The sequence below is a fragment of the Equus asinus genome, chromosome 6 (assembly GCF_041296235.1).
Source record: "Equus asinus isolate D_3611 breed Donkey chromosome 6, EquAss-T2T_v2, whole genome shotgun sequence".
NCBI classification, from domain to species: domain Eukaryota; kingdom Metazoa; phylum Chordata; class Mammalia; order Perissodactyla; family Equidae; genus Equus; species Equus asinus.
Genome location: NC_091795.1, coordinates 17,202,914 through 17,230,598, shown reverse-complemented (window position 1 = coordinate 17,230,598; position 27,685 = coordinate 17,202,914). Strand labels below are relative to the sequence as shown.

General features: G+C 42.9%; 1 protein-coding gene across 1 annotated transcript; it reads right to left on the bottom strand.

The window, feature by feature from the left end:
* STARD7 (StAR related lipid transfer domain containing 7) lies at positions 1–24,732 on the bottom strand. The gene is made up of 8 exons (XM_044772895.2): positions 23,512–24,732; positions 11,656–11,864; positions 11,257–11,306; positions 9,385–9,495; positions 9,222–9,304; positions 8,455–8,554; positions 2,786–2,870; positions 1–1,947 (listed from the first exon to the last, which is right to left on the bottom strand). Exons 1-8 carry the CDS (start codon positions 23,814–23,816, stop codon positions 1,763–1,765), a joined length of 1,128 nt encoding a protein of 375 aa, XP_044628830.1. The 5' UTR covers positions 23,817–24,732; the 3' UTR covers positions 1–1,762.
* Positions 24,733–27,685: the final 2,953 nt, after the last annotated feature.

The window sequence follows — 27,685 nt, the reverse complement described above, 5'->3', positions numbered from 1 at the left end:
TCTCGTACCAATCTTTATGTATTTATTCACACATTTGATAAAAATGTCAGAGTTAGGAGTGAAATCATTACAATGACATAAGTAACCACAGACCAACCCCAAGTGCAGAGTCAAATTGCCAAAAATCAGAACATGAGCAACACACAGCTCCTTAACACCTGTGCACTCATACACACTCCTGCCCACACCCATCCACATCCCAACAATCACAGGCCCTAAGTTCAGACACAACCCAGGGACTCTTCCCTGGCTTCTGTCAGGTCCTGAGGATGAGAAGGGAGAAATGAGCAATGGTTAGAAGCCGGGACTGTTCAGTGCAACTCTCTACTCTGCCGACGACTCAGAGAAGACAAGACATGAAACACCGGGCCAGTTACTTCGTTGGCACAAAACTTAACAGGCAATGAAAAGGCCAGGGGCTTAAGTTAGTCTCAGGTTTAGATACCTTTTTCGACAAGACAAAAAGGTAGCAGGTAAGGAAAAAAGGGAAAAATCCAGCCGTTTAAATTCTAGGAAAAAAGAGAAGGAAGGAGGATTTAAAACTTGATCCCTATTCTCCCGTCAGATTGCACCATGACCATAAGCAAAATCAGCTAGGCCAAACTGCTGTCATCTGATGGTGACTTTATCCAAACGGCATGGTTTGCTTTTATTTCAGCTCTGAAGAGAGGAGGAAAAACTTTTCAGAAGAACAAGAGGGTGACGTAAACCACATCCCCACTGTATCAGTACTTGGGGCAAGATTACATCTGTTTGTTCACACAGCCTGTCTACACCTCTGAGAGCTCCGGAGTGGCCCAACCCCCATTCCTCTGCCTTTAGCCTTCCAAGACGGACAAGTCCTCAGCATCCAGTCAAACCTGAAGTGTGGAAAGTAATGCCTGAATCAAAATGGTGTTTTCTACACAGTGGGACTATGGAGAAATCCTATTCAGCTCCCCTAATTCCTACTTTTAGACACAAAGGTTAAAAAAAAAAACCCTGCAGTGTGATGTTTTGAGCATCTCCACTGACGCTATCAAAATACTGATGATACAGAAAGCTGTCTAAAAGGATTTACTTCCCAGTGTTCTTGGTAAATACGCTAAGGAAGGAGCTGATGATCCAAATTAATGCAGTGCATGAATACAGAAGAACTGGCCAATTCAAAGGAAACTGCTTTGGATAGGGTGAGTCAATTGGGTGGTATCTGGGAGGCAAAGAGAGAAATTTCTTGGTACAAACTTTACATCCTAAAGATAGAAGCAAGGTGAGGACAAGGCACTTACACTGCCAAGCAACAGTTCACATCCCTCCAACACTAGGACTGTTACCAAGAACACTCCCAGTGACCCTCACTGAAGACTCAATCAGCGCAATGCACTTTCCAGTTGGACCTTCAGAACTGAAGGGAATCCAAAGGGCTGCAGAACCGATGATGGGAACTGGAATGTTGGCAGAGGAAACAACTCAGAGGAAGCAAAAGGAAGTCATCTCCTTCTGGCCTGAGGTGAGAGGTTTGTTCCAGATTAGCTCAGTGAAATACCGAATTTCAAAATGCTTGGCCTGAGAATATGACACGCCCCCATGGATGCCTCTTTCTTCTCTCTGTTTTGATAAAGAGCGATAAGGGCTCTGAATGAATTCGGACACCAGACATTGAATTATCTTGCACTGGTGGTTACAGCAGATGCCTTCTAATACACGTTTCCGTTCTGTAGCAGAGTGATAAGGGACCAAGACAGGGCTAGAAGTGGCCTGTCCCTTCTTATCCCAAAGCGCTTCAAGCGTACTCGATCCGGGCAGGGCCACAACTACCCTCATTCTTCCGCTCAGAAGATGAGGTGGTGGCCTTGGCTTCACTGCTCATTTCCAGAGGCTTAGATGAGATATAGTCCTTAACTTTGATCTCCATGTTCTTGGCTTTCAGAGTGGCCATGTGCAGCTTCTCCAGGAAATCCGGCATGCCTGTTGGGAGAGAGGGAAATTTGGGTAGGGCAAACATACAAACCAATAGCAGTCTCAAAATTAGAAGGCCCTATTTCTTTTACGGTAGGGAGCCAACTCCTCCTTATTGAGATCAGAGCCTGGGGAACAACCTGGGACAGTTGCTCCCCAAAATGCGTAAGGCATGAAAACAACCACTCTTTGAGAAGGGGTACTGATCAAGCCACATAAGCCCCAAAAGGCTTTCTTTCAGGTGATTAAACTATCACTTATCAGTAGCACAGCCTAAATATCTGCCAATTTTATTTAGACAAATGTCAAACATAAACACCTAATGTCCTCTCCGTTCTCCCCCTGAAGTGAGAAGAAGCTGCCTATGGAGGACTAGAAGAAAATCACATGAAGATGCTTCTTAAGGCAAGCAATTGGAAGGGAAAGGTGCAGATACAGCCATGATGTACAGCCTTTGTTAAGATAGTTGGTGGCCCCTTTCTCCAGGCAACTGTCCTATAACCACATTTTCTATGCCCTATTTTATGGCCTCCAACACTAAGAAGAAATTTTTTTTTAATGCATTAATGTACACAGTCCATATTTAAGAGATTAAGCATATGTCCTTCTTAAAACTCCCCTCTGGGCACAAGTTCCTTTCTGGGGCTCCATAACTCTCACTCCTCCAAACCCCAGCTGCAAGCTTCAATATCTTCACAGTCTTCAAGAAAGAACTTGGAAGGCTGTTTAATTCCCCCAATAGGGCTCCAGTGAGACAAGTACTGATTTTCTTGCTGCCATTAGAAAGCTAGAGAAAAACACAATGCTCGACCCAGGTTCCAGACCCTGTTAACAAGTGCTCACTCACCACTGGAAACCATCCAACTAACGCAGTAACGAGGAAACACAGTCTGGGGATTGTCACTGTATGTCAACAAGTAGTCAAAGCCATTCTGGAAAAGAAAAACAGTAAAGATGAAGGGATCGGAATTACCCACCAGAGCCTCATATCCAGTACCACAGAATAACCATGATCTGATTCTGACACAGAGAGAGGCATTTTTTTTACCCTGTGCAGAAAATAGTTAACACTGAAGACCTGAGAGGTTGCTATCCACAGAAGGGCCTGCGTGCAAGGTTGCAGCTAGGCTGGTATCTGGGAACTCAGCTCCCGGAGTGTCTCAGTCAACAGTTAACTGCTAAGAGTAGCTCCCTGTGTCTCTCTGTGCGAGCCACATGGTTTATGCTGAACACCTGCTTTCCTTCTGCGGATGTGCAATTTTGGTATGTGCTAGGCAGAGGGTGCCTATGTGACCAGCCCCCAATAAAAATCTTGGGTGCTTCCCTGGGCAGAAACATCACACACACGCTGCTGTATTTTTGTTGCTGGGAGAAGAACGTGCTCTGTGTGACCCCTCACGGGAGGGAGAGAGCATGAGGACGCCTGCATGTGGATTCCTCCAGACCCCACCTGTGTCTTTTCCCTTATGATCCAGCTGTATATCCTTACTACACCACTGTAAAAAATCTTAGCCATGAGTACAACTACATGCTGAGTCCTGTGAGTCCTTCCAGTGAATCTTCTAATGTGGGGTGGTCTTGAGGACCCAAACACATACCCCCAATGTTTAAAGATCTTAATCTTTACCAAAATAGTATTAACTCTACCACTAATAACAACAGCAAACATTTATATAGCACTTAACTATGTGCCAAGAACCGCTTCAACTCCTCACAACAATCCTGTAATAAAGGTACTGTTATCTCTCATTTTTACAGATGAGGAAACTGGGCACAAAGAGACTGAGTAACTTTGCCCAAGGTCACCCACATCTCAGCAAGAGCCACGATGAAGCCAGAATTTTGAGTGCAGGGCCCGTGCACCCACTCTTTCTGGCTCTGATATGGTGAAGGACATTTACGGGGTCCTGCTCCTAGGAGAGGTCTGAACCAATTACGCTCCACCCAAAGGGGTAAGAGAACCACTACTACATCTGCACTTTGTAAAGCAGACTGGCCACAACTCCGGGTGGCAGAGCTAACGACTTTAAACTCTCATGCCTCTAAACCAAAAGCCATCTTCTTTCTTCCCTGAGTGAACTGTTTAATCTTTTATTCATTTACTCAACATATATTTGATTGTCCGCTATGTGTCTGGTACTGTGCTAGGTGCTATAGAGGAAACAAAAACGTGCTAGTCCTTGCCCTCGGGAGCTTCCAATTAATAGGAGAAACAGGTGCCATACCAGAGATACAGACTGAACATCACAGGAGCAAAGAGGAAGGAGAGGTACAGCCTCTAATGGGAACAGTGACAATACCCACCACAAGGCTGGTTATACAACTAAATGAGTTAATGCATGTAAAAGACTATTCTTCTCATAAAACACCTGGAGTGGGAAGTCAAAAGACCTGGGTTCTCATCCGCTACTGCTTATACAAAAAAAAAGAAGCCCAAACCCAAAACAACAGTTACCTATAGAAAGAAGGAAGTGGACAGAGCAAAGGGGATATGAGCTAAATTATTCCAAATACTTATAAATCTGACTTTGGAAACATAAATTTTTTTTCATAATTTAACAAAACAAAACTAAATTTAAAAAGCAGTATCTAAAAATCAAAAGTAAAGTGGAAAACAAGGAACCTTACTATGAAGTGAGTTGGCAGGAAAAACCACAAAGAGGGGATTTATTTCAACTATTTTGTACACAGTGCACATACCCTAAGAACAAAAAGACAGACAAATTTTTAGTCATCACTTATTAGTGATCTTGTTGGTATTATTCTGAGGCTGGTGTGTGTGTATTTCAGGCTAAAGCAAATGAACAGTTATGTTGAGGGGTATGAGAAGTGAGCTTTTCAGCACAGAAAAAGATGATAGACATAAGATATAGAATATAACTAAAAACACTACAACCCTGAATTTGAATTAAAAGTATTAGCATGCACCTAGGATTTACCTTTGAAATAAACAAACAAAACTTATTACTTAGTTTTATCTTCTGAAGGGGCCTAAAAGCAACAAGTACGCCAGTAGCTAGCTATTAAGTACTCCTAGAAGCCAAATTGTGGTATTTAAATGACATTTCCTTAAAAGGAACCAGGGTTCCCTGAAGAAATGCTAATTTCCAGGTTTAGAACAAAAACTACACAAGATGAACCTGGAACATCATCTAACACCAGAAAACAAGAGAGCTCCTGAGGTCAAGCCAAAAGGACTCAAGCCAGTAAGATGAGGCTCCTAATGGCCAAAAATGAGATAATTTGAGAATCAGTAAGAATAACTGTAATGGATTAAAGCTAACCAAATGTTTAAACGTGTGAGTTTCTAATGGTATTCCTTTAAAAAATAAAAATAAAAACAAAACCTTTACCTTTGGAGGATCCCTAGTTGAAAAAACCAATTCATTATTTTGAAAACTAATAAATAAAGGAAATGAATCAAGCATTTCTCTTATTTCCCTTTCATATATAAACTACAGGAAACCAAAGAGGTGATGAGGAAAATTTTCCCTAAAGTATTTCAACTAACAAATGGAAATAAATGAAGGAAAAAGGAACTACAAAATCAGCATTTTGTAACCTATAACGAAATAATGGAGCCGAGCAATAATCATCGATCGCTTCTAAATTCACAAAGAAAGGGACCATCAGACATTATTTGCCTTCTAATCAAGTGATCTTGCCCAAAACAAACAACCTCAAGTTATTCAAGTCTCTAGATCTAACTACCAACATGCAGGAGATACAGGGCACAGAGGAACTGACGCTGTGGACACTGTGGGGATACAATCAGCAAGGTCTAGGACAAAGAACTCTGCTTCTTCAAATACAACTGCAAGAAAAAAAAGAGGGAGAACTTACTGATTTCAAGAGACTCAAGAGATAGTAGGAATAAATTTCAATGTCCGAATCTTGTTTGGATCCTGATTCAAATAAACCAACTACAAAAATTCATGGACAATCAGGAAAATCTGAACACTGACCAGATATTTGATATTAGGGATTATTATGATATTGAGGTTATATTTTCAAAAATGTCTTTTCCTTTTGAGATAAATACTAGAATATCTATAGAATTCTTCTACAGCAAAGCGAAAATCTGCTTCAAAATAACCAGGAGAGTGGGAAAGGGTACAGATAAAACAAGTTTGGCCATGAGCTAGGGATGGATACACAGGGCTAATTATACTATTCTACTTTTTTTTTTTTTTTTTAAGATTGTCACCTGAGCTAACATCTGTTACCAATCTTCTTTTTTCTTCTTCTTCTCCCGAAAGCCCCCAGTACACAGTTGTATATTCCAGCTGTTGGTCCTTCTGGTTGTGCTATCCTCTCTACTTCTTTATCTTTTTTATACATTTCAAATTCTCCATGGCAAAAAGTAAAACAAACAAAAACCATACCGTGACTCAAAGATCTACTTTCCATCTGGCAAATCCAAACTTAGCTGCCTGGTTTTCAAGTACCCTCTGTACACGGTCAATGTAATTTACACTCGTCCCGAACCTCCCCCTTCCTTTCCAGGCAGTGCGACTCTGAACGGAACCGTGGCTCGCTGCCATCTCCATCCTCGTCTTTGGTTGAAGCATGTCTTCCACCTCCAGTGCCCTTCCTCTCCTCCTCTATCCACAGCCTGTCTTTTCACGAGAACCAACTCAAGTCTTACCTTTTTCATAAGCGCTTGCCACAAATATACTAAAAGAATTATACAGATTATTCATATCGGTCCCCCACCCACCACAAGTGAAAGAAATTATTTATTGGGTGCCTACTAAACGCAACACACTCTGCTAGGTGCTAAACTACGCCTTGGCAGTCTCATGGTCACAGTTTCTAAAGGCAGCAATGCTGGAACTCCAGTTGCTTTTTTTCAAATAGGAAATACATGGGCACGGTTCAAATTTCAAAAGGAACACAAAGGAAAAAGAGTGAGGCATTAAGCCTGCCTCCCACTCTGTCCCGGGCCGGCCCAGGCTCCCCTTCCTAAAGGTAACTAACCATCCACAGCAGCCTTCCTTGTTCCCCCCCATCTTCTCAAGCAGGGGCTTTCAAACATTTCTAACTACAACACACTGTAAATAACCCTTTTCACATTGCAACCCAGTTCTCTCTGTCTCTCATACACACATATTCATACATGCTTATGGAACCAAACAAAAGTCTCATGAAATACACTTACACTCAGTTTCTATTCTGTTCTATTTACTCTTTTTTTTAAGTTGGTCATAATGCACTAAATTAATTTTGTCTTCCACTAATGGGTAGTAACCCATGGTTTGAAAAACACTGCTCTAAAAATAGAACAGACGTAAACACACAGATCATCTAGTAAAAGAGTCAACCACACACTGGCTGAGGTGAACCACCATTTCTCTATCATAGTTAAAGTACTGCTTCAGGTGGTATGAAGAAAACAACTTGAGGAAAACAACAAAACCATACTAAAGAACACAGTTCGTACAGCTCTAAAACAAACAAAAGTGATAGCGCAAAACAAAGCTATCATAAAGAGAAAGAGAGCCAAAAGCAGCAACCACTGGAATCGATATGTACGCTCATCGGAGATTTGGCTAAAAAACAAAAATTAAACACCCCACTAAGTCAAAGACAATATTCTTCTCCAAGAAAGGTCACAGAATTTCAAAGAGGCAGACAGCATTAGTCTAAGCCTCTCCTTTTACAGACAAAGAAAGAGAAGTCCAGAAAAGTTTTAAGTGCTCTGCCCATTGTAGTGAAATTTTTTTTTTTCCTTTTTCTCCCCAAAGCCCCCCGGTACATAGTTGTATATTCTTCGTTGTGGGTCCTTCTAGTTGTGGCATGTGGGACGCTGCCTCAGCGTGGTCTAATGAGCAGTGCCATGTCCGCGCCCAGGATTCGAACCAACGAAACACTGGGCCACCTGCAGCGGAGCACGCGAACTTAACCACTCGGCCACGGGGCCAGCCCCTGTAGTGAAATTTTGACGGGAAAAGTACTCGCTCTAGTTCCTAAAGAATGCTGCTGGGGGGTTGCCGGTTCGGATCCTGGGCACAGACATGCACTCCTCATCAGGCCACAACTAGAAGGACCCACAACTAAAATACACAACTATGTACTGGGGGGATTTGGGGAGAAAAAGCAAAAAACAAAAAGATTGGCAACAGTTGTTAGCTCAGGTGCCAATCTTACAAAAAAAAGAATGTTGCTAATGATAAGCTGATGTGTCAGAGGCTATCATCTCTCAGATAAACGGGGGCCAACAGGTATTCACTACTTTGTCGCGGGGGATCTTCTAGGTACATCACACTACAGCAGGGGTTCCCAAAGTATGGTTCCCGGAAGCTTGAGCCTCACCTGGGAATTTCTTAAAAATGCAAATTCTCAGGCCATACCTCAGCACTGTATTTTAACAAGCTCCAGTGGATTCGGACGCGTGCCAATTTTGAGAACCACTGCCAGAGACCAACTCACGCCTTCCCCAGATCAGAAAAAAGGTATTCCCTGAGAAAATTCCAAAGCCACTACACATCACCTCTTGGATGATGTAAAACTCACCTCATCAAACGACTTGTGGGGACGGATAACCATTTGGGATTCGTATGATCTGACCCTTACAAATTCCGGAGACTCTGGCACACTAGGGTGCTCCACAGCACTGGTAAGGAGGAAAGTTAAGGAAACTCTTAGTAATGTCTATGTAAAACAGCACAGGAACTAAAGTCGAGGGAAATCCAAAAAGCTGGCTCTAATTTTTTAAATAAAACAGAGTTGTCACTAAGATGAACGAATACAAACTAAGTTTTAAAAACAAAGTGAGGAGCCGGCCTGGTGGCGGCAGCGGTTAATTAAGTTCATGTGCTCTGCTTCCGCAGCCCCAGGGTCCATGGGTTTGGATTTGAGGCCGGGACCTACGCACCACTTATCAAGCTATGCTGTTGTAGGCATCCCACATATAAAATAGAGGAAGATGGACAGAGATGTTAGCTCAGGGCCAATCTTCCTCCAAAAAAACCACAAAAAAACAAAGTGAGTTCCCTTGGTGATTCCTGGCTCACTAGGCTTTGTGAAGAAGAGGAGAACACTTTTTTATTAAATTATCAACATTGAGGAACTGAAAAAATGGCATAATGAAAAGCTTATATCCATCCCATCTTCCCAGACAGTCATTAGTCACAGCTCACCCATGTTCTAGCTGGGATGGATGGGGCCCTTGCCTCACATATAAGGGCACTGCAAATGTGCAAACTCCTACCAGACAAAAACGAATGAAGGACACAGCTAAAGGGACCCAGCAGGGGCCACAGGTAATGATACGTACGTACCGTGACACCAACACCATCACGTTGTTTTCCTGATCCACGCTATACCGCCGAACATAAACATAATCCCGTGAGTACATTGGATACTAAGGAAAAGAAGGGGCAGGATTAGTGTTCTGCCTCACATGGCCATGACAAAAGTAACACCAGAAGTAAAAATACTCACAGGAAAATGGGTTACCCAGTGAAGAACCTCAGAACCACTAACCACATCCCTCTCAATCACTTCCAGCTTGATTACCAGGGCATCCCACTTTTTTCTGTACTCTGTATCCAGCTGCACAAAGAGAAAAGACCATGAACACCCAAGAGATCCAAAACGAAGCTGCAGACGCTTCTCCAGATGCTTGGCCCTCTGACCCAAGGACCTTATTCTGAAACAGTGATCCGACGTAAAAGACAGTGCCAGAGGCCAGCCTAAGTGGTATACCAGTTAAGTTCATGCGCTCCGCTTCAGCAGCCTGGGGTTCACGAGTTCAGATCTGGGCATGGACCTACATGCCACTCACCAAAGTATGCTGTGGCAGCATCCCACATACAAAACAGAAGAGGACTGGCAATGATGTTAGCTCAGGGACAATCTTTCTCAAGCAACAAGAGGAAGACTGGCAACAGATGTTAGCTCAGAGCCAATTTCCCTCACCAAATAATTAAATAAAAATAACAGATAGTGTCAAAGTATGAAAGACATGGCTGTGTTTACTACAGATGAGTTTTTTTTAAATCCCTTCTTATAGGCCAATACCATTACCTTGAAAGTGAATCTTAACAAGAAAAAGACAAACCAAACAAAAGTGTGAGAAAAAATATCATAACAGACATGTCTGGGGAAGATACAATAGATAGTGATATAAATGTCTAACGGTAAAACAATTCTAAAAAGTTTTTTTGGGGGGGGGTTTCTTTCTTCTTTCTTTTTTTGCTGAGGAAGATTGCCCCTGAGCTAAGATTTGTTGCCAATCTTCCTCTTTTTCTATGGAAGCTGCCACTACAGCATGATCACCGACAGAAAAGTGGTGTAGGTCTACCCCTGGGAAGCAAACCCGGCCCACTGAAGGGGAGCACACCGAACTTAACCACTAGGCCACCAGGGCTGGCCCTCTAAAAAGTTTTAAACAGACAAAAAGTCCAAAAGTATAAGCAGATACTTCACACAAAGAAATGCAAGTAGCATGTTTTTTTTAATTTCTAGCATCACAGGTAACTAAGGAATTCCAAAATAAGACACATATATACATTCAAACCAACAAAAATTCAATATAAACTGACAAAATTAAGTGCTTAGGAGAAAGTGTACACTTGCCTATTATAGTAGGTGTTATAATCATCAAACTAGTTACTCAAAGTCCGGCAAAACAAATGAAAAATCCAGGAAGGAAAAAATTTTTTGACTAACTCTGGGTGATCCCACCTCCCCCTTTAACGCATTTCCCCCAAAGGAGGAAGGCAGCCTTTGAACAGATACTCTTCATCTTTATTAAATAAACACCTTCACTATGGAAATGTTCCAGATTACTAAATCCTAACTGGCTCTGTACTGAAGGGGAAAACGCTATGAAGCATTTTAGGCCCAACAGATAAAAGTGGAATATAAACAGAAGATACAAGTCCCACATCAATGTTAAATTTACTGACTTCGATAACGGTACCATGGTTAGTTAAGAGAATATGTCTAGTTGTAGGAAATACACATTGAAGGATTTTGGAATAAAGGGCCATGTATGTAATTTACCCTCAAATTGTTTAGGGAAAAAAAATGATAAAGTCTTATAAAACATACTAAAGCACTCAAATCCATTCCTCTATTTGATCTTCCCAACAGCCTGCGAGAGTGTAGAATCGGCTTCATCCCCACTGCACACAGAAATTCTAAGTCAAATATTTATCCAGACGCTATTTAACGTGAGATGAGAGGTATAGAGATAGATGGATGTACTGAAGTCAATGTCTTCTGAGTCAAAGAAATTATTCATGTGGACAGCGGTAAGTAGATTTCTAGGCTTAGAGACTCCAAATCTGGGAAGAAAAATTTACTCACCTGGACGTTGAAGAACTGCCGGGGTGTCACATCTGTGTAGGTGCCGAAAACTAGAATGACAAGAAAGAATAAGGGATGTTTGCCACACTCTCATCATTCACCTTACTCCTGTCTCCTACGTGCATTTCAATTATTGAGTCCTGATAGATCTTAAAGGCAGATTCAGCAATTGGAAGTCATACTGGGGCAGCAAAACTAAGATAAAGACAACCTATAGCAGAGTACAGCAAAGAAGACACTGAGACTCGTCAACTGGGAGACGAAAAATAACAAACAGTAAACCGTGGCAAATTTTCTGAGAAACAACCAAACAGACCAGATTAGAGAGTCTAAGGAACAGAAGCCCTGTGCAGCTAGGCAACCATAGACCACATAACCAGGGAGCCAAGCCGGGCTCACCTCTGTACTGGTAAAGGTGGGTGCCTGTGATAGGGCGCCGCCACAGCTTAAAGTGTTTCTTATCCATCACCATTTCCCAGGGTTGCTCTTTGCCCCCTGAATCTTCACTCCCTTCTGTTTGGGATTTTGGTTCTGGAGGGTGGCGTTCAACTCCAGAGCTCTGAAACATGTTTGACATTTCTTCCAACCGTTTCATCTCATCAATGGATCTGGAAAGGAGAAAAACAACAAGCATGGCACAGGTGGTCAGAGTCAGCCCTGTGAAAAGAAATGTCCACACAGACTTGCGTAAGAATGGTATTAAAACAATACAGAGTGTAGTGAACAAAAACATGAGTTCCCGAGTCTGAACCCAGTCCAACATTCATTAACTAGAGTACTAAATTACTTAATTGGTCCCTATTTCTTAATCTGTGAAATGGCAATAATAAGAGTACCTACCTCAAAGCTTGATTGCAAAAATTAAATAAATTTCTATGTAAAGTGCTTAGTACCTGGCACATGTTTAGCCCTCAAACATTAACTATTCAGGTTTATGACTGTGAAATGTCATTTGATATCTTTTTTTTAAAGATTTGCACCTGAGCTAACAACTGTTGCCAATTTTCCCCCCTACTTTTTCTCCCCAAGTTGCCCCCAGTATATAGTTGTATATTTTAGTTGAGTCCTTCTAGTTGTGGTACATGGGATGCCGCCTCACTGTGGCGACGAGTGGTGCCATGTCTGCGCCCAAGATCTGAACCAGCGAAACCCTGGGCCATGGAAGCACAGTGCGAACTCAACCACTCGGCCACGGGGCCGGCCCCTCATTTGATATCTTTTGTCCATCTTTTACTGGGTTGTTTGTCTTCCTACTACATTATAAAAGTATTTATATATTTCTCCTCTGCTTTTAAAGAGAGATAATTCCCATCCCATAAGAATCATCCTTTTACAGCATACAATTCAATGCTTTTTAGCACAGTCACAAGGTTGTGTAACCGTCATCAATTCCAGAACATTTTCACCACCCCCAAAATAAACCTATACCCATCAGCAATCACTCCTCATAGCCCCTGACAACCACCAATCTACTTTCTGTCTCTACGGATCTGCCTATTCTGGACATTTCATATAAATGGAATTATACAATACATGGTCTCTTGTGTCCGGCTTTTTTCTTTTCTCTTTGAAGACTGGCGCTGAGCTAACATCTGTTGCCAATCTTCCTCTGTTTTATGTGGGATGCTGCCACAGCGTGGCTTGATGAGCAGCACCAGGTCCGTGCCCAGGATCTGAACCTGCAAACCCTGGGCCACTGAAGCAGGGCACACAAACCTAGCCACTATGCCACGGGACTGGCCCCACGTCTGGCTTTTTTCACTTCGCATGTTTTCAAGGTTCATTCCTGCTTTATTGCTTTTTTGGCTACGTAATATTCCACTGTATAAAGATATCACATTTTGCTTATCCATTCATCAGGTGATGGACATTTAGGTTGCTTCCACTTTTTGGCTACTATGAATAAGACTGCTATGAACATCTGAGTGCAAGCTTTTGTGTAGACATGTGTTTTCAGTTCTCTTGGGCAGATTCCTCGGAGTGCATTTGCTAGGTCACGGCAACTCTGTTTAACTTTTTGAGGAAGGGCCAAATTATTTTCCAAAGCAGCTGCACCATTTTGTATTCATACCAACAATGCATGAGGGTTCCAACTGCTTCACATCCCTGCCAACACTTGTTACCGTCCATCTTGATTCTAGCAATCCTAGTGGGTGGGAAGTGGTATCTCACCGTGGTCTTCGATTTGTATTTCCCTAATGACTAGGGATGATAAGCATATTTTCATGTGCTTATTGGCCATTTGTGTACCTTTTTTGGAGAACTATCTATTGAAATCTTTGCCTATTTTTAAGTTGGGTTGTCTCTTTATTGTAGAATTCTAAGATTCTTTATATATTCTGGAGACTAGTCCCTTATCAAATATATAATTTATAACGATCTTCTCACATTCTGCGGGTTGTCTTTCCAGTTTTTTGATAGTGATCTTTGATGAACAAAAATTTTTAATTTTCATGAAATCCAATTAATCTGCTTTTTCTTTGTGTATGTTTTGGGTGTTATACCTAAGAAATCACTGCCTAATCCAAGGTCATAAGGACTCATGCCTATATTTTCTTCTAAGAGTTTCAGTTTTAGCTTGCATTTAAGTCTTTGATCCATTTTGAGTTAATTTTAATGTAGGGTGTGAGATAGGGAGTCTAAATTCATTCTTATGCGTGTGCATCTCCAGTGATCCCAGCATCATCTGTTTAAGACTATTCTCTCCCATTGAATTCTCTTGGCAGCTTTGGTGAAATCAACTGACCACAAATATAAGAATTTATTTCTAAACTCTCAATTTTATTCCAACAATTTATATATCTATCTTTGTGCCAATACATTATCATCTTAATTACTGTAGCTTTGCAGTTAAGTTTTGAAATCAGGAAGGGTGAGTCCTCCAACTTTCTCCTTCTTTTCCAAGATTGTTTTGACTATTCTCGGTCTCTTTCATTTCCATATAAGTATCAGGATTAGCTTGTCAATCTCCACAAAACAGCAAGCTATGATTCTGATAGGGATTGTATATTGCCATCTTAACAATATTAAGTCTTTTAATCCACGAACACAGTAAATCTTCCCATTTATGTCTTTTAAAACTTCTTTCAATAATCTTTTGTAGTTTTCAGTGTGTCCTGCACTGTGTTTGTTAAATTTACTCCTTAGTATTTTGTCCTTTTTGATGCTATGTAAATAGAATTGGTTTCTTAATTTTATTTTCAGACTGCTCATTGCTAGTATATAGAAATATGCTTTTTGTATCTTGATCTTATATCCTGCAACCTTGCTGAACTCATTTATTAGCTCTACTAGGTTCCTGTGGATTCCTTAGAATTTTCTACATACAAGATCGTGGCAGGGGCCAGCCTGGAGGCACAGCAGTTAAGTTCCCATGTTCTGCCTTTCAGCCACCCAGGATTTGCTAGTTCGGATCCTTGGTGCGGACATGGCACCGCGTGGCAAAAGCCATGCTGTGGCAGGCATCCCACATATAAAGTAGAGGAAGATGGGCATGGATGTTAGCTCAGGGCCAGTCTTCCTCAGCAAAAAGAGGAGGACTGGCAGTAGTTGCCTCAGGGCTAATCTTCCTCAAAAAAAAAAAAAAAAGGAAAAAAGAAAAAGATCATGGCAGCTGCAAATAGAAACAGTTTTACTTCTTCTTTTCCAATCCGGATGCCTTTCATTTCTTTGTCTTGCCTAATTTCCCTGGCAAGAACATGCAGCACACTGTTGATTAGACATGGGAGCAGACATCTTTGTCCTTTTCCTGATCTTAGGGGAAATGCTTTCAGTCTTTCGCCATTAACTATGCTATTAGCTGTGTTTTCCGTAGGTGCCCTTTACCAGGCTGAGGAAGTTTCCTTCTATTCCTAGTCTGTTGAATGTGTTTTTATCATGAAAGAAGGCTGGATTTTGTCAAATGCTTTTTCTGCATCTACTGAGATGATCAGGTGGTTTCTGACCTTTACTCTATTAATGTGGTGTGTTAAATTGATTTTATATGATGAACTAACCTTGTCAGTAATTTGTTTAGGACTGCATAAAGCTTTAAAACCTTCGAAACAATACCATATATCATACTATGTGTCGTTATATGCCATTTAGGGATGCACACATATGTGTAAAGACAGATGGGAATGAAACACAACCAGCTGGATAAACTTGGGGAGAGGAGATTTTAATTGGAAAAGGGTAGAGAGGAGGTCTAAATTGTATTTATAATATTTTACTCCTTAAATATAACTGTATTTGTAACATTCATGTTATTCTTTAAAACTTTTTATAAACATTTGATAATACTTTTTTAAAAAACGGCTTGTATTTTCCCCTTCACCTTCCAACAGCAGATCAGAAAGACTGCTAGCTGTCTATGCCATATACAAGTCTCCTGTGAGCCAAGACTGAAGAAGACACCAACTACAGATACACTCTGAAACGCCCTTTCACTCCTCTTCAACCTTCAAAACCACACGAGGTTCAAGGTTAACTTCTAGGCAGAGTTAACCACGTACATTGACTTTTATTCCTCTACAGAAACATATCACACTATATTATAATTAATCTATCTTTGTGTCTGCCTCCCTTACAGAACTATGAATTCTCTAATGGCCCAGAATCAGTCTTTTTCATGTTTCTATTTCCAGCTCCTAGCAAGTGCCTGGTCAACATTAGACGCTCAACACATGTTTACTGAGTAAGCCAAGTAAATCAATAAATATAGAAGTAGGCCTCAGCAATTCAAATTCTTATTAAAAGATTAAATTCAGTGTTATACTGGTAATGCAAGATTAAAAGTTTAGAGCAATCCAAAGTGGTGGTAAGTGTAGAGATCTGTGTTCTCATCTGGCTCTGCCAGCTAGCTGTGCGATCTTATGCAAGTCATTTTACCTGTAAAGCCCTCCCTGTTTCCACGTGTAAAGTGAGGACATTATTTCTTGCAGGCTTCTATTAGCTTTAAAATTCCAATTTTCTGAATTTTAAACTTTGGACTTAAACAAAAATACTTATATAGGGAGACACTTGCTATTTTGACTGCTTGAAATCTTTTCTTATTTGGGGAGAATCCCAAAATAGGTGGGATGCAGTAAGCCCTAGTAGTTAGAGCACAGCTCCTAATTTAAGAGAGGTTAATTAGAGACTTCTGGTAGCAGTTCTGAATCTTGAGAAAATAATGCAAGGCACAGGATCTTTTAGAAATTATTGTCTGTGATCTTGGGAGAGCGTAGAGTCCAGCAGGGCAACTGATCCAGGGGAAACAAAACCAGCAACACTGCCCAAAGAAGATTACTCCTGTAGCAAGTCTTGGCTGTTCTCTTGGCCAGCCTGTACTCTGGCCTTCTCGTCAATGCTTTGTGACCTAACATCTTTCTAATTAATTCCTTTTTGGCTTAAGTTAACCAATATCAGTTTCTTTATTTGTAACCAAGAACCCTAGCCAGTAGAATTTATAGTGCTGTTCTGATGAAAAATGTTTAACCACTTTTTGAAAGTTTTAATTTGAATTAGAAGTGAGAAAACAGGATTGCCTGCTACCACTGCAAACAGTATAGAAACAGGGAAGGAACTTCAGAGTAAGCAAGAAGATCTCACAGGAGAAAGCAAAAGCAAAACCAGCCAAACCAATCCTGAGAAAAAGGAACAAAGCTGGAGGCATCACACTCCCTGAATTCAAAATACACTACAGAGCTACAGTAATCAGGACAGCATGGTACTGGCAGAAAAACAGACACACAGATCAATGGAACAGGACTGAGAGCCCAGAAATAAGACCACACACCTACGGACAAAGCTAATCTTCAACAAAGGAGCCAAGAACATACAATAGAAAAAGGAAAGTCTCTTCAATAAATGGTGTTGGGAAAACTGGATGGCCACATGCAAAAGAATGAAAGTTGACCATTATCTTACACCTTACACAAAAATTAACTCAAAGTGGATTAAAGACTTGAAGGTAAGACCTGAAACCATGAAACTCCTAGAAGAAATTATAGGCAGTACACTCTCTGACATCGGTCTTAGCAGCATCTTTTCAATTACCACGCCTATTCAGGCAAGGGAAACAAAAGAAAAAATAAACAAATGGGAAATCAGACTAAAAAGCTTCTGCAAGGCAAAGGAAGCCATGAACAAAATAAAAAGACAACCCACCAATTGGGAGAAAATATTGGCAAATCATATATCCGACAAGGGGTTAATCTCCAAAATATATGAAGAACTTGTACACACTCAACAACAAAAAAACAAACAACCCCATCACAAAATGGGCAGAGGATATGAACATTTTTCCTTAGACAATATACAGATGGCCAACAGGCACATGAAAAAGATGTTCAAGATCACTAATTATTAGGGAAATGCAAATCAAAACTACAATGAGATGCCACCTCACACCCATCAGAACGGTTATAATTAACAAGAAGAGAAATAACAAGTGTTAGAGAGGACGTGGAGAAAAAGGAACCCTCATACACTCCTGGTGGGAATGCAAACTGGTGCAGCCATTATGGAAAACAATATGAAGAATTCTCAAAAAATTAAAAACAGAAATACCATGTGATCCAGCTATCCCACTACTGGGTATTTATCCAAAGAACATGAAAATCAACAATTCAAAAAGATTTATGCATCCCTGTGTTCAATATGCAGCATTATTCACAATAGCCAAGATGTGGAAGCAACCCAAATATCCATTAACGGATGAATGGATAAAGAAGATGTGGTATATATAATACACAACGGAACACTAGTCAGCCATAAAAAAGGTGAAATCATGCCATTTGCAACAACATGGCTGGATCTTGAGGGTATTATGCTAAGCAAAATAAGTCAGACAGAGGAAGACAAATACCATATGATTTCACTCATATGTGGAAGATAAACACAGAGAAAAGGAGAACAGATCAGTGGTTACCAGAGGGGAAGGGAGTGGGGCAGGGCAAAAGGGGTAAAGGGGCACATATATATGGTGACAGATAAAAACTAGACTTTCGGTGCTGAACACAATGCGGTTTACACAGAAACTGAAATATAATAATGCACACCCAAAATTTACACAATGTTATAAGCCACTATGACCTCAATAAAATAATTTTTTTAAAAAAGAAGTAAAACCAAAACCACAGCTAGACTTGCTCAGAGAACAATTCAGGCATCATGTGGCACCAATTATGGCACTTTTCAGCGCTAGGAAACATCATTCAATAAAAATTAAGCACCACTCCTGAATGTCATTCTTATCACATAATGAAGAGGGGCAAGAATGTCTTATTGAGGGGCTGGCCCCGTGGCCAAGTGGTTAAGTTCGCGAGCTCTGCTGCAGGCAGCCCAGTGTTTCGTTGGTTCAAATCCAGGCGCGGACATGGCACTGCTCATCAAACCACGGGGAGGCAGCGTCCCACATACCACAACTAGAAGGACCCACAACGAAGAATATACAACTGTGTACCGGGGGGGGGGGGGCCTTTGGGGAGAAAAAGGAAAAAAATAAAATCTTAAAAAAAAAAAAAAAAAGAATGTCTTATTGAAAGCACATCACAGCCAGCCCTGTGGCCAAGTGGTTAAGTTCACCCACTCTGCTTCAGCGGCCCAGGGTTTCTCTGGTTCGGATCCTGGGCACAGATCTAGCACCACGCATGAAGCCATGCTGAGGTGGCATCCCACATAGCAGAGTCAGAAAGATCACTGGTGGGCTTTGGGAAGAAGAAGAAGAAAAAAAAAGAGATTGGCAACAGATGTTAGCTCAGGTGCCAATCTTCACCAAAAAAAAAAAAGGACATCAGAGGCTCATAAAATTACCTAGTAATAATGTTTTAAGAAAATTAAACTATATGACTACAGGTAATATTTTTAATGGCCTTCTGAAACCCAAGAGCTTCTGATTCACTGCTTAATCAGTCTCTCCTACGTAATTAAAAGTCACTAGGTGGCCTTGTTAAAATTATGAAACAAAGTCCCTAGAAGGGGATAGAAATGTCTTGTGAAGTTACAACATTCATTCTTTGAATAGCACCATATGAATGCTGGAGCAAGACTGCATCATGATAATGCAGGTTCAAGAATCTCTGAAGGGTCTCAACCTCTAAAGCTGACATGGAGACATAATCAGCACACAGGTACACAGAGTCACTATCATATGTGTGGAGGAAGGAAAAACCTCTCACCATGGATCTCTCTACACTGCTGTGCCAAATCTTGTCTGGACGGGATGGGTGTCTAAACCTTATCATCTTGTTATCTAAGTCTTAAACAAGTAATAAGAGCAGAGGAAAGGACAAAGGAGATTATTCCCAAAATAGTAACAGAAGCAGATTAGTAAGAGGATCAAGGAAAGACAGTCAATGCTTCCCTTTCTCCAAAACTAAACTTATTTCAATATTTGAGAAAGGCTAGACTGAGAGCTACAGCTACTGAAGCCACAAAACCATGAAAACAGAGTAAGAAGTATAACCACGTTTGGCTCCTCCATGGGTCCTCCCCTCCGCGTAGAGCTTGATATAAGGCTCCAAAACGATTCAAATGAAGCCATCCTTGTACTTAGTAATTTCAGTAAACAATTGCCTCATTTCACACAATCCCCTGTCAAATTCCAAATTACTGTCAAACTTAGAGACGCTGAAGTACAACAGCTATGGGACACACCTAGAAATAAAAGACATCAACCGGCTCACTGCAATTCTGGGCCAACTGGTTAATGGTAAAATAATGAAGACAATCTCAAAAACTTCAAGTCAGCTTTCACGTAGTTCTCAGGCTCTAAGAAGGGCATATCAGTAAAACACCCTCAAGTGACAGTGGGGAAGAAAAAAGTTCCTTTAGGCCAAAAGGATTTCTTGTTGAGCATTTATCTAGTTGGTAGCATACTGAAAAGGTGAAAGTATTCTGAATGCCCCGAAAGACAGAAATGGGAAAATGGCCAATTTTCTTTATGAAACTTCACTGGCACTTTATTTACTCAAATTTCCAGAGCAATGAACTATGACTTTATAAAAAAGAGGGGAGGTTAATGGAACATTTCCCCCTAGCATTTCATATTTCTTAACTTCCTTCCTCTTTTTGCTCCTATAATTTTTTTTAATGTTCCAGGGCAATCAAAAACAACTACTGTATTTTTCCGTAAGATTTGCCCTCGGCCCAAGAATGCCAGCTAGCACCAAGAATACTGATTGAAAGTCCTTTTGTTTGACTGTTTAATGTAAGACAATTGGGTAAGAATACTAGACCAAGCATTAAAAGACCCGATTTCTACACCTGGTCCCATCAGTGAGTCAAAGTCACTTTGTACAAGTTACTTCTTTTCTCAAATTTTCTTGCTATTGCTAGATTAATGAGATCCTACTTGTCAAGATGTTCTTAAGCACAAGAGAATATAAAGCAAGGTTATTCTTTTTCATTCTGACTAGAACCCCAAATAATATAAGAAAAAATGCATGCCACTTCAAAGTACACATTCAAAGAGATATCCTGCACACCCCATCACTGTTTAACCAAGACAGCAGTATCAGAAGTAGTTTGTACCAGGACAAGTTGGTACAGAAACACCACAGAAGAGTCAAAGGCTGTAATTTAGGGGCCATGGGACAATCATGCTCTTCTTCCACTAATAAGAAATGCACTTGTCCCGAGGCACACTCAACTGTGCTCCATTATGGAAGCCACTTGAAATCATCTCACTAGAACAAACAAAATCTAAGACATCTTCAGCAGCACCTCCTTTAAAGCAAATACGTAAACACCAAGCAAAAACAGTTAACCTGTACTCAGAATATTTTATTCAATAAAATATAAACGTAACAAGCCATCAGAACAAAGACCTATGGAACCACTGTACAATCAAGATAGTTGAATAGCATATTATTTGCCTCCCTATCAAGATAACAAATATATTTTTAAAAATCCTCAAAATGGACAACTTCATCAAATTTTAAGCACATGACTGATTTCAAGCATGAACTGGACAATGAAGTGTTAAATGAGGGCCTTCACTGTAACAACCCTGGAGAGGGTCAAAAAAGGCCTTCATCTGGCCTACTACTTCAGCTGGCCTTCATCTAAGCTTCTGAAATTCCCAGAAGCTTCTCTGGCAGATTAAGCCCGAGCAACACCTCTCCAGGAGTTGGATTAGAACCAAGAGTGTTTCAACTGCCCCCAGGGCTCAAAGACAGCCCAGAGAGAGGGAAATAGAATGGATACTGGGTCAGTTCATCAAGGGGTCTGATCTCTTTCCGCCACAGTGGGTAGTGACTACTGACTCCAATATTTACCACATTCATTTCCTATCTTGTTTTCCCCTCTAACTCCTGCAAGTGGGAGACTTATTAAACAGAGGCTCCAGGCCATAGTGTCCACAGCAATACATGAAGTAAGCCAAAGAATGTCATCCACCACCTAGGCCTCAACACTATTGAACTCCCACCCCCAAAACATCTTCCCTCTCTTTTGCACCCAGGAGCCCTTTTCTGGTCTTTCTCCTCTTCCCCAAACAGATCCAACTGGGAATTTTCCCTTCAAAGTTCATCAATGTGGAACCTAGGTATTTCACCGTTAAAAACAGAATGAGGGGCCAGCCCCGTGCCAGAGTGGTTAAGTTCAGGCGCTTTGCTTCGGTGGACCAGGGTTTCACCAGTTCGGATCCTGGGCGCAGACATGGCACTGCTCATCAGGCCACGTTCAGGTGGCGTCCCACATGCCACAACTAAAAGGACCCACAACTAAAATATACAACTCTCTACTGGGGGATTTGGGGAGAAAAAAAAGAAACACACAGAAGGAAAATTCAAATAGTTATTTCTCAACTTACAAGTTTCCCTCCCATAAATTCTTTTATTTCTCACACCTGAGACTGCTTCATTAGAACAAAATGAATAGCAAAAGAACACAAACAGAAACTAGACAAACTACCTATCATGTTTTGACATCTTAACTTTTTTGTGAGTAAGGTTGTTTGTGAATATGATTTTAAATTGCATTTATAAAGTATTACAGTATTAGCAGTTCTTAAAATACACCTGCATTTCCCCCCAATCCAAAGTATGGCACAAACAGCTGCCTGGCATCTGGGTGCTACATCTCCAAACAAGTCACAGTGTTAATTTTTTTTTTTTTTTTAAGATTTTATTATTTCCTTTTTCTCCCCAAAGCCCCCCGGTACATAGTTGTATATTCTTCGTTGTGGATTCTTCTAGTTGTGGCATGTGGGACGCTGCCTCAGCGTGGTCTGATGAGCAGTGCCATGTCCGCGCCCAGGATTCGAACCAATGAAACACTGGGCTGCCTGCAGCGGAGCGCGCGAACTTAACCACTCGGCCACGGGGCCAGCCCCCAACAAGTCACAGTGTTAATTTTATTGAAGCATTTCTAATTTTCACCTAACTAAAATTAAGGAACAAGAAATATCTAGAATAAATAGATTTGTGTGGCATTTACGAGGGAGAGGGGACTGTCCCAGGTTCCTGAAATCAGTTTCAGAGTTTAGGGGACAGAGTTTGTGTGGAGAGAGAGCAGAGTTTAAGAATATCTATTAAAAAGAAAATACAGAGACAATATAAACAGTAAAGCATTGTTTCTCCAGGAGATTACATATCAGGGCTGATTCAGAACCACAGATAAACAAATTCCATCAATGGTACTGCACTTTTCACACAAAAGGTTTTGATGATAACAAGAGTGATTTCAGAGCTTAATGAAACAGCACCCCCAAAGTTCTAGTTAAAGTAGCAAAACAGTGACCTAATTCTTATAGGTTAAACTGTCTGGGCTACTGGTTTGAAGGACGAGAGGAAAATCCCTTCCAGCCTAATTCTGCCACAAGAGTCACAATGACAAAGAGAGCTTTCCTGGTATTTGTTACGAAGTCCCATTTGGAATGAAGTAATTTTGCAAATTGCATAACTATACCTGTAAGTCAAGTTAAAACCCGTTTTGAATTTGACCTTTCTGGATGTATTAAAGATTACCTGCATAATGGCCTACATGCCTTCAACATCGTATGTGTTTTTCACAATGTAATTTCTGTAGTGTCATGCTCCCCATTCAAAGTCGCCCTGCTAGACTAACCTACACTTCCAGTTATTTCTAACCCGACAAACGAAATTAACAGAGACAATAAACAACGTGGTTTGCTGAAACAGGATCAAGCTGGTGCATCGCCAAGTCAAGTAGCCCCGGGGAAACTGGAGACATCGGCTGCACAGGCAGGCCCCTGGGTCCGATGTCCCAACCTCCCCACCCGATCGGCCCCCACCCCGGGGCACAGGAACGGCCTCGCCCCGGGCCCACCTCTGCAACTCCTCCTCCTGGATCCTCTCCTCGTCCCACACGAAGACGCCGGCGAGCGCCGCCATCAAGGCAGAAGCATGGCCCGGGCGGCCGTGCAGCCGGCGCCAGAGGCGGCCGAGGAGGACGCGGCGGGAGCTCTCCGAGTACAGGCGGCCGTAGAGCTGCGCGATCTGCTGCGCGCGCCGCACGCGCAGGCCCGTCACGAAGCGGCACTGATTGGCCAGCAGGGCGAGCAGGCCCCCGCCCCGCGCCCCTGCGCCCGCCAGCCAGGCGGCCAGGGCGGCCGGCGGCCTCCGCGGGAACATGCCGCCCGCGCCCCGCCCAGGCCCCTGCCCCCCTGCGCCCGGAGGCCTCCCTCACGCGGCGAAAAGAACGAGCCCGGGAGGGCGCAGGCGGCCCTAACAGGTCCCCCTAATTGGCCGGCCCCGAACTCGTCTCACTGTCCAGCAGGCCCTTCATCTCTCTGCAGCAACCGCCGAGGAGGAGTCCCCTTTGCGGAGAATGTGGGTCATGCCACCAGCCGCGGACGCTGCAAGACGCGCTCCTGGGCTCCGGCTGCGGGCGGGCGCGTGGGCGGCCGGTCGGCACCGTCGGCCGCCTGCCCCCTCGGGGTCCTCACGCCGGCGCCAGGGGCCGCGGTGCACAGCGCGCGGGAAACGACGAGGTGGCCCGCTCCGTTCCGGCAGCCGGCGAGGTCCCAGGCGTTCGGCGTTCGGCGTCCGCCACATGCACAGCCCGCCTGCAACCTACTCCTGTTTCGGCCTCCCGGGCCCTCATTGGGCACGGCCCGGGCTCCTCGATGCTGATTGGCGCCGCCAAGTGCTTGTCACCGCCCCCTCGCGCCGCGCGCCGGGGCCCTTCGCTAGCAAGGTAGGTGGAGCGGCGGCGAGAGCCAGTCAAGGGCGCCTCGGAAAGTGACCGTAGGACCCCGCCGCAGCCGCCGCCGCCATCTTCAGGCCCCCCCGACCCCGCCCCCCGAAGGGGCGCGGCCAGGTGCGTGTTAAGAATCCAGCGCTGGGCTCACTTGTCCTGAGAGGCGGGGACCGTCGTCTCATGCAGTAATTTGAGTCTAGGGTGCGATGGGGTCTCGGCTTTGCGCCTGCGGGGCCCTGAGGGTGTCCAGGTGGGGCGGGGCGGGACAGGTAGCCCCCGGGGTAAAGAGAGACCACGTAGGCCTGGCGGCTGCTGCCATCAAAACTTCCTCGGCCTCCCAGGCTGGCTCTCCCGGGTGCGCCCTGGAATATCCGGGCGCCAAGACGGTCCCCGAGACTCGGAATCTGAGCAACTCGTCTTCTCTCTGCGAACCCCGCGACGCGAGAGTGGACCCGTGTGACATCCTTCAGCCCGGGACACTTTCTAGAGAGCTACGTGAACAGGTGGCCCTCGGTAAAAGGGCAGCAGAGTGGAGTTCCTTGGGGCAGATGTCGTAGTTCGAGCAGTAGCTGTCCCTCTCCCTTTGACCACAAGGTGACAGCGTGAGAAGGTAAACAGGTTTGCACCGCCCACGAACAGCCTGGCTAAATGATCTCAAATGGCATTAAATTACTACTCTGTGCCCAGCCTCGTTAAAACGAAACTGCTGGAGGTCCGACGGGAAAACTTCACACTAAATTGTTTCCCTTTTTTACGCTTATATTAAGTACCTTACTGAAAAACAAAAAAATATTGTGGAAGGCCGTCTTGATGAAAGGGGCCGTGCTCATTCCAAGGCAGTGCATTTAGATTCTTACTGTAGATTCCATTCTTACTGTAGCTATTTGAGCAATTTTCGATGTTCTTAATAAAAGATGTTTCTCCAAAAAGAGAGAAAATTATGCTTTACTGGGAGCTGAAATTTAGATCTATGTAAGCCAGACTGTCTGATTTTACTTTGGGGATTGTTTCTGATGTTTATTTTCCTTCAAAAGCAGGTAAGGAGAAATAGGTATATAACAGAAGATAGTATTTGACACGTTGTTGAGCAAGCTTTTCTCAGTGATGGTAGGATGGCCAGGGAGGGGTGGGGGGAGAGGTTGAAATTTCCTACTGTTCTGCTTTCCTTGATTAAAAGGAGCTTAGCACTTCTGCTTGGTTTTTTGGTTTTGTTTTGTGTAACAAAATGAGTTCTCAGAAACTCCAGCAGAGCCCCTCTAATCAGGCCATTTTTCCCCATCTCTACTTCCTCTTTCCCCTCAGTACATAAACACAAGTCCATCTTCAAAAAAGCTATGGAAAAAAAAGAGGCTTTAACTCTTCGTATTTCCAGGTACTACCCCTTTCTCCTTCCTTTCACAATGATTCTGTTTTTAAAAGGATGGCATAAATATGCTTGCTGTCTCCATTTCTTTACCCACCTATCAATTCTTCCTCTTTAGAATTTTAAAAATCAACTTCTTCTCCACCATTCTCTCTACCACTTTTTTGCTCAGTACTCTCTAGTCTAACTTCCTTTCCAATCCATTATTAAGAAACTTTTTTCACTTGTGTATCCCCAGAACAATGTTGAAAAACTTTATTCCCTTTGTATATTTGTAAGTTGCTCCAAAATTCTTCATTATGAGTTTGTCTTATGTAAGTTTGGTTCTGGCTATCACACCCACCAAAATTTAAAGCTGAGTAGGCCCAGCAATAATCCATAGTAAGACAGAAATGGTACATCCAGAATGGGACATGAGCAGGGCCAGGGGCACAAGTAAGCTACAGAAGTAGGTGGTCTAGACATCCATGTCACCTACCATTTGTGCACCAATGCCTTTCCCTCAGCTCATACCTATGGCTGCATAGGAGGGGGGTCCCTTTATGACCAGCTGACAAAGGCAGAAAAAAAAGCAAAGTTTGATTCACAGATAGATCAGAATGGTTTGCGGGTACAAGCTGAAGATGAAATGTGGCTGCACTATAGCCCCACCCTGGGGTGATCTTGAAAGACAGTGGCCAGGGAAATTCTCCCAAGGGATAAATCCTCTCACTGGTACACCTGGCCATTCACTTTGTGTGGACAGAAGTGTAGCCACGGTTAGAATATATATAGACTCATGGCACTAGCACTTGGCTAGCTGGTTGATCAAGGGCCTGGGAGGAGAAAGATCAGGGACAAGGAGATCTGGGATAGAGGCATGTGGATGGATTATGTGAGTGGGCAAGCAGTATGCAGATGCTCACCAGAGAGCATCTACCATGAAAGAGGCACTGAAGAACCAGGTAGAGAGAATGACTCGCCAATTGATGTCAGCCAGATGCTATCAGCCACCTCAGTACTGGCACAATGGCCACGCGAATGGAGTAGCCATGGTTGCAGGAATGGGAGCAATACAGGGACCCAAGAACATGGGCTCCCACTCACAAAGGCTGCTGTAGCTACTGCCATGCTGAATGTCCAACCTGCCAGCAATGATTTCAGTGTTGAGCCCCCAAAATGGCAGTATTCTCCAAGGAGAGCAACAAGCCACTTGATGAAAAGCTAACTACATTGGATACCTTCCATCCTGGAAATGGTGGTAATTAATTTTGACTGGAATTACTACATTCTGGGTATAGTTTACCTTTTCTGCCTGCAGAGCCTCAGCCAGCACCATCTTCAGTGTTTACTGAGTGTCTGACCCATTGACAGAGGATCTCACACAATGTCCCATCAGACCAAAGGACCCATTTCACAGCAAAGGAGACATGACAGTGGCACATGATCATGGGATCCACTGGTTTTATCACGTTTTGTACCATCCAGAAGATGCCAGCATGAAAAGAATGGCCTGTGAAGGCACAGCTGAGATGTCAGCACAGAGATGCTGCCAACAAAGGATGGGACACCATCTTCCAGGACTCAATAGACACTCTTATCAACAATCAGGATGGTGCTATGTACCAAAAGGAAGAAGGGATAGGCCGAGGAACCAAGGAGTTGAAGTAGGAGTGGCTCCACTTACCGTTAATCCCAGTGATGCCATTGGGGTATCTCTGTCCCCACAACTCTGAGCTTTGAGGGTTTTAAGGTCCTGATTCCCAAAGAGGAAATATTTCCATCAGGGGATATAGCAAAGTCCCACTGAACTTTAATTTACAGTTTCCACTAGGTACTTTGAGCTCCTTGTACCCAGGGACCAGCAGGCAAGAAGCAGGAGTCACCATCCTGGCAGCCAGAATTGACCCTGATCATGAGGAGGAGGCAGGGCTGCAGTTATACAATGGGAACAAAAAG

What these genes read in the sequence shown, in the direction of transcription:
- STARD7 (XM_044772895.2), bottom strand. Translation starts at nt 23,816, where the DNA reads ATGTTCCCGCGGAGGCCGCCGGCCGCCCTGGCCGCCTGGCTGGCGGGC. An exon ending in CCCACAAGTCGTTTGATGAG is followed by an intron (nt 2,871 to 8,454) that starts GTGAGTTTTACA and finishes TTTCTTTTCCAG; the next exon opens with AATGGCTTTGACTACTTGTT. An exon ending in TAGTTGGATGGTTTCCAGTG is followed by an intron (nt 1,948 to 2,785) that starts GTGAGTGAGCAC and finishes CTCTCCCAACAG; the next exon opens with GCATGCCGGATTTCCTGGAG.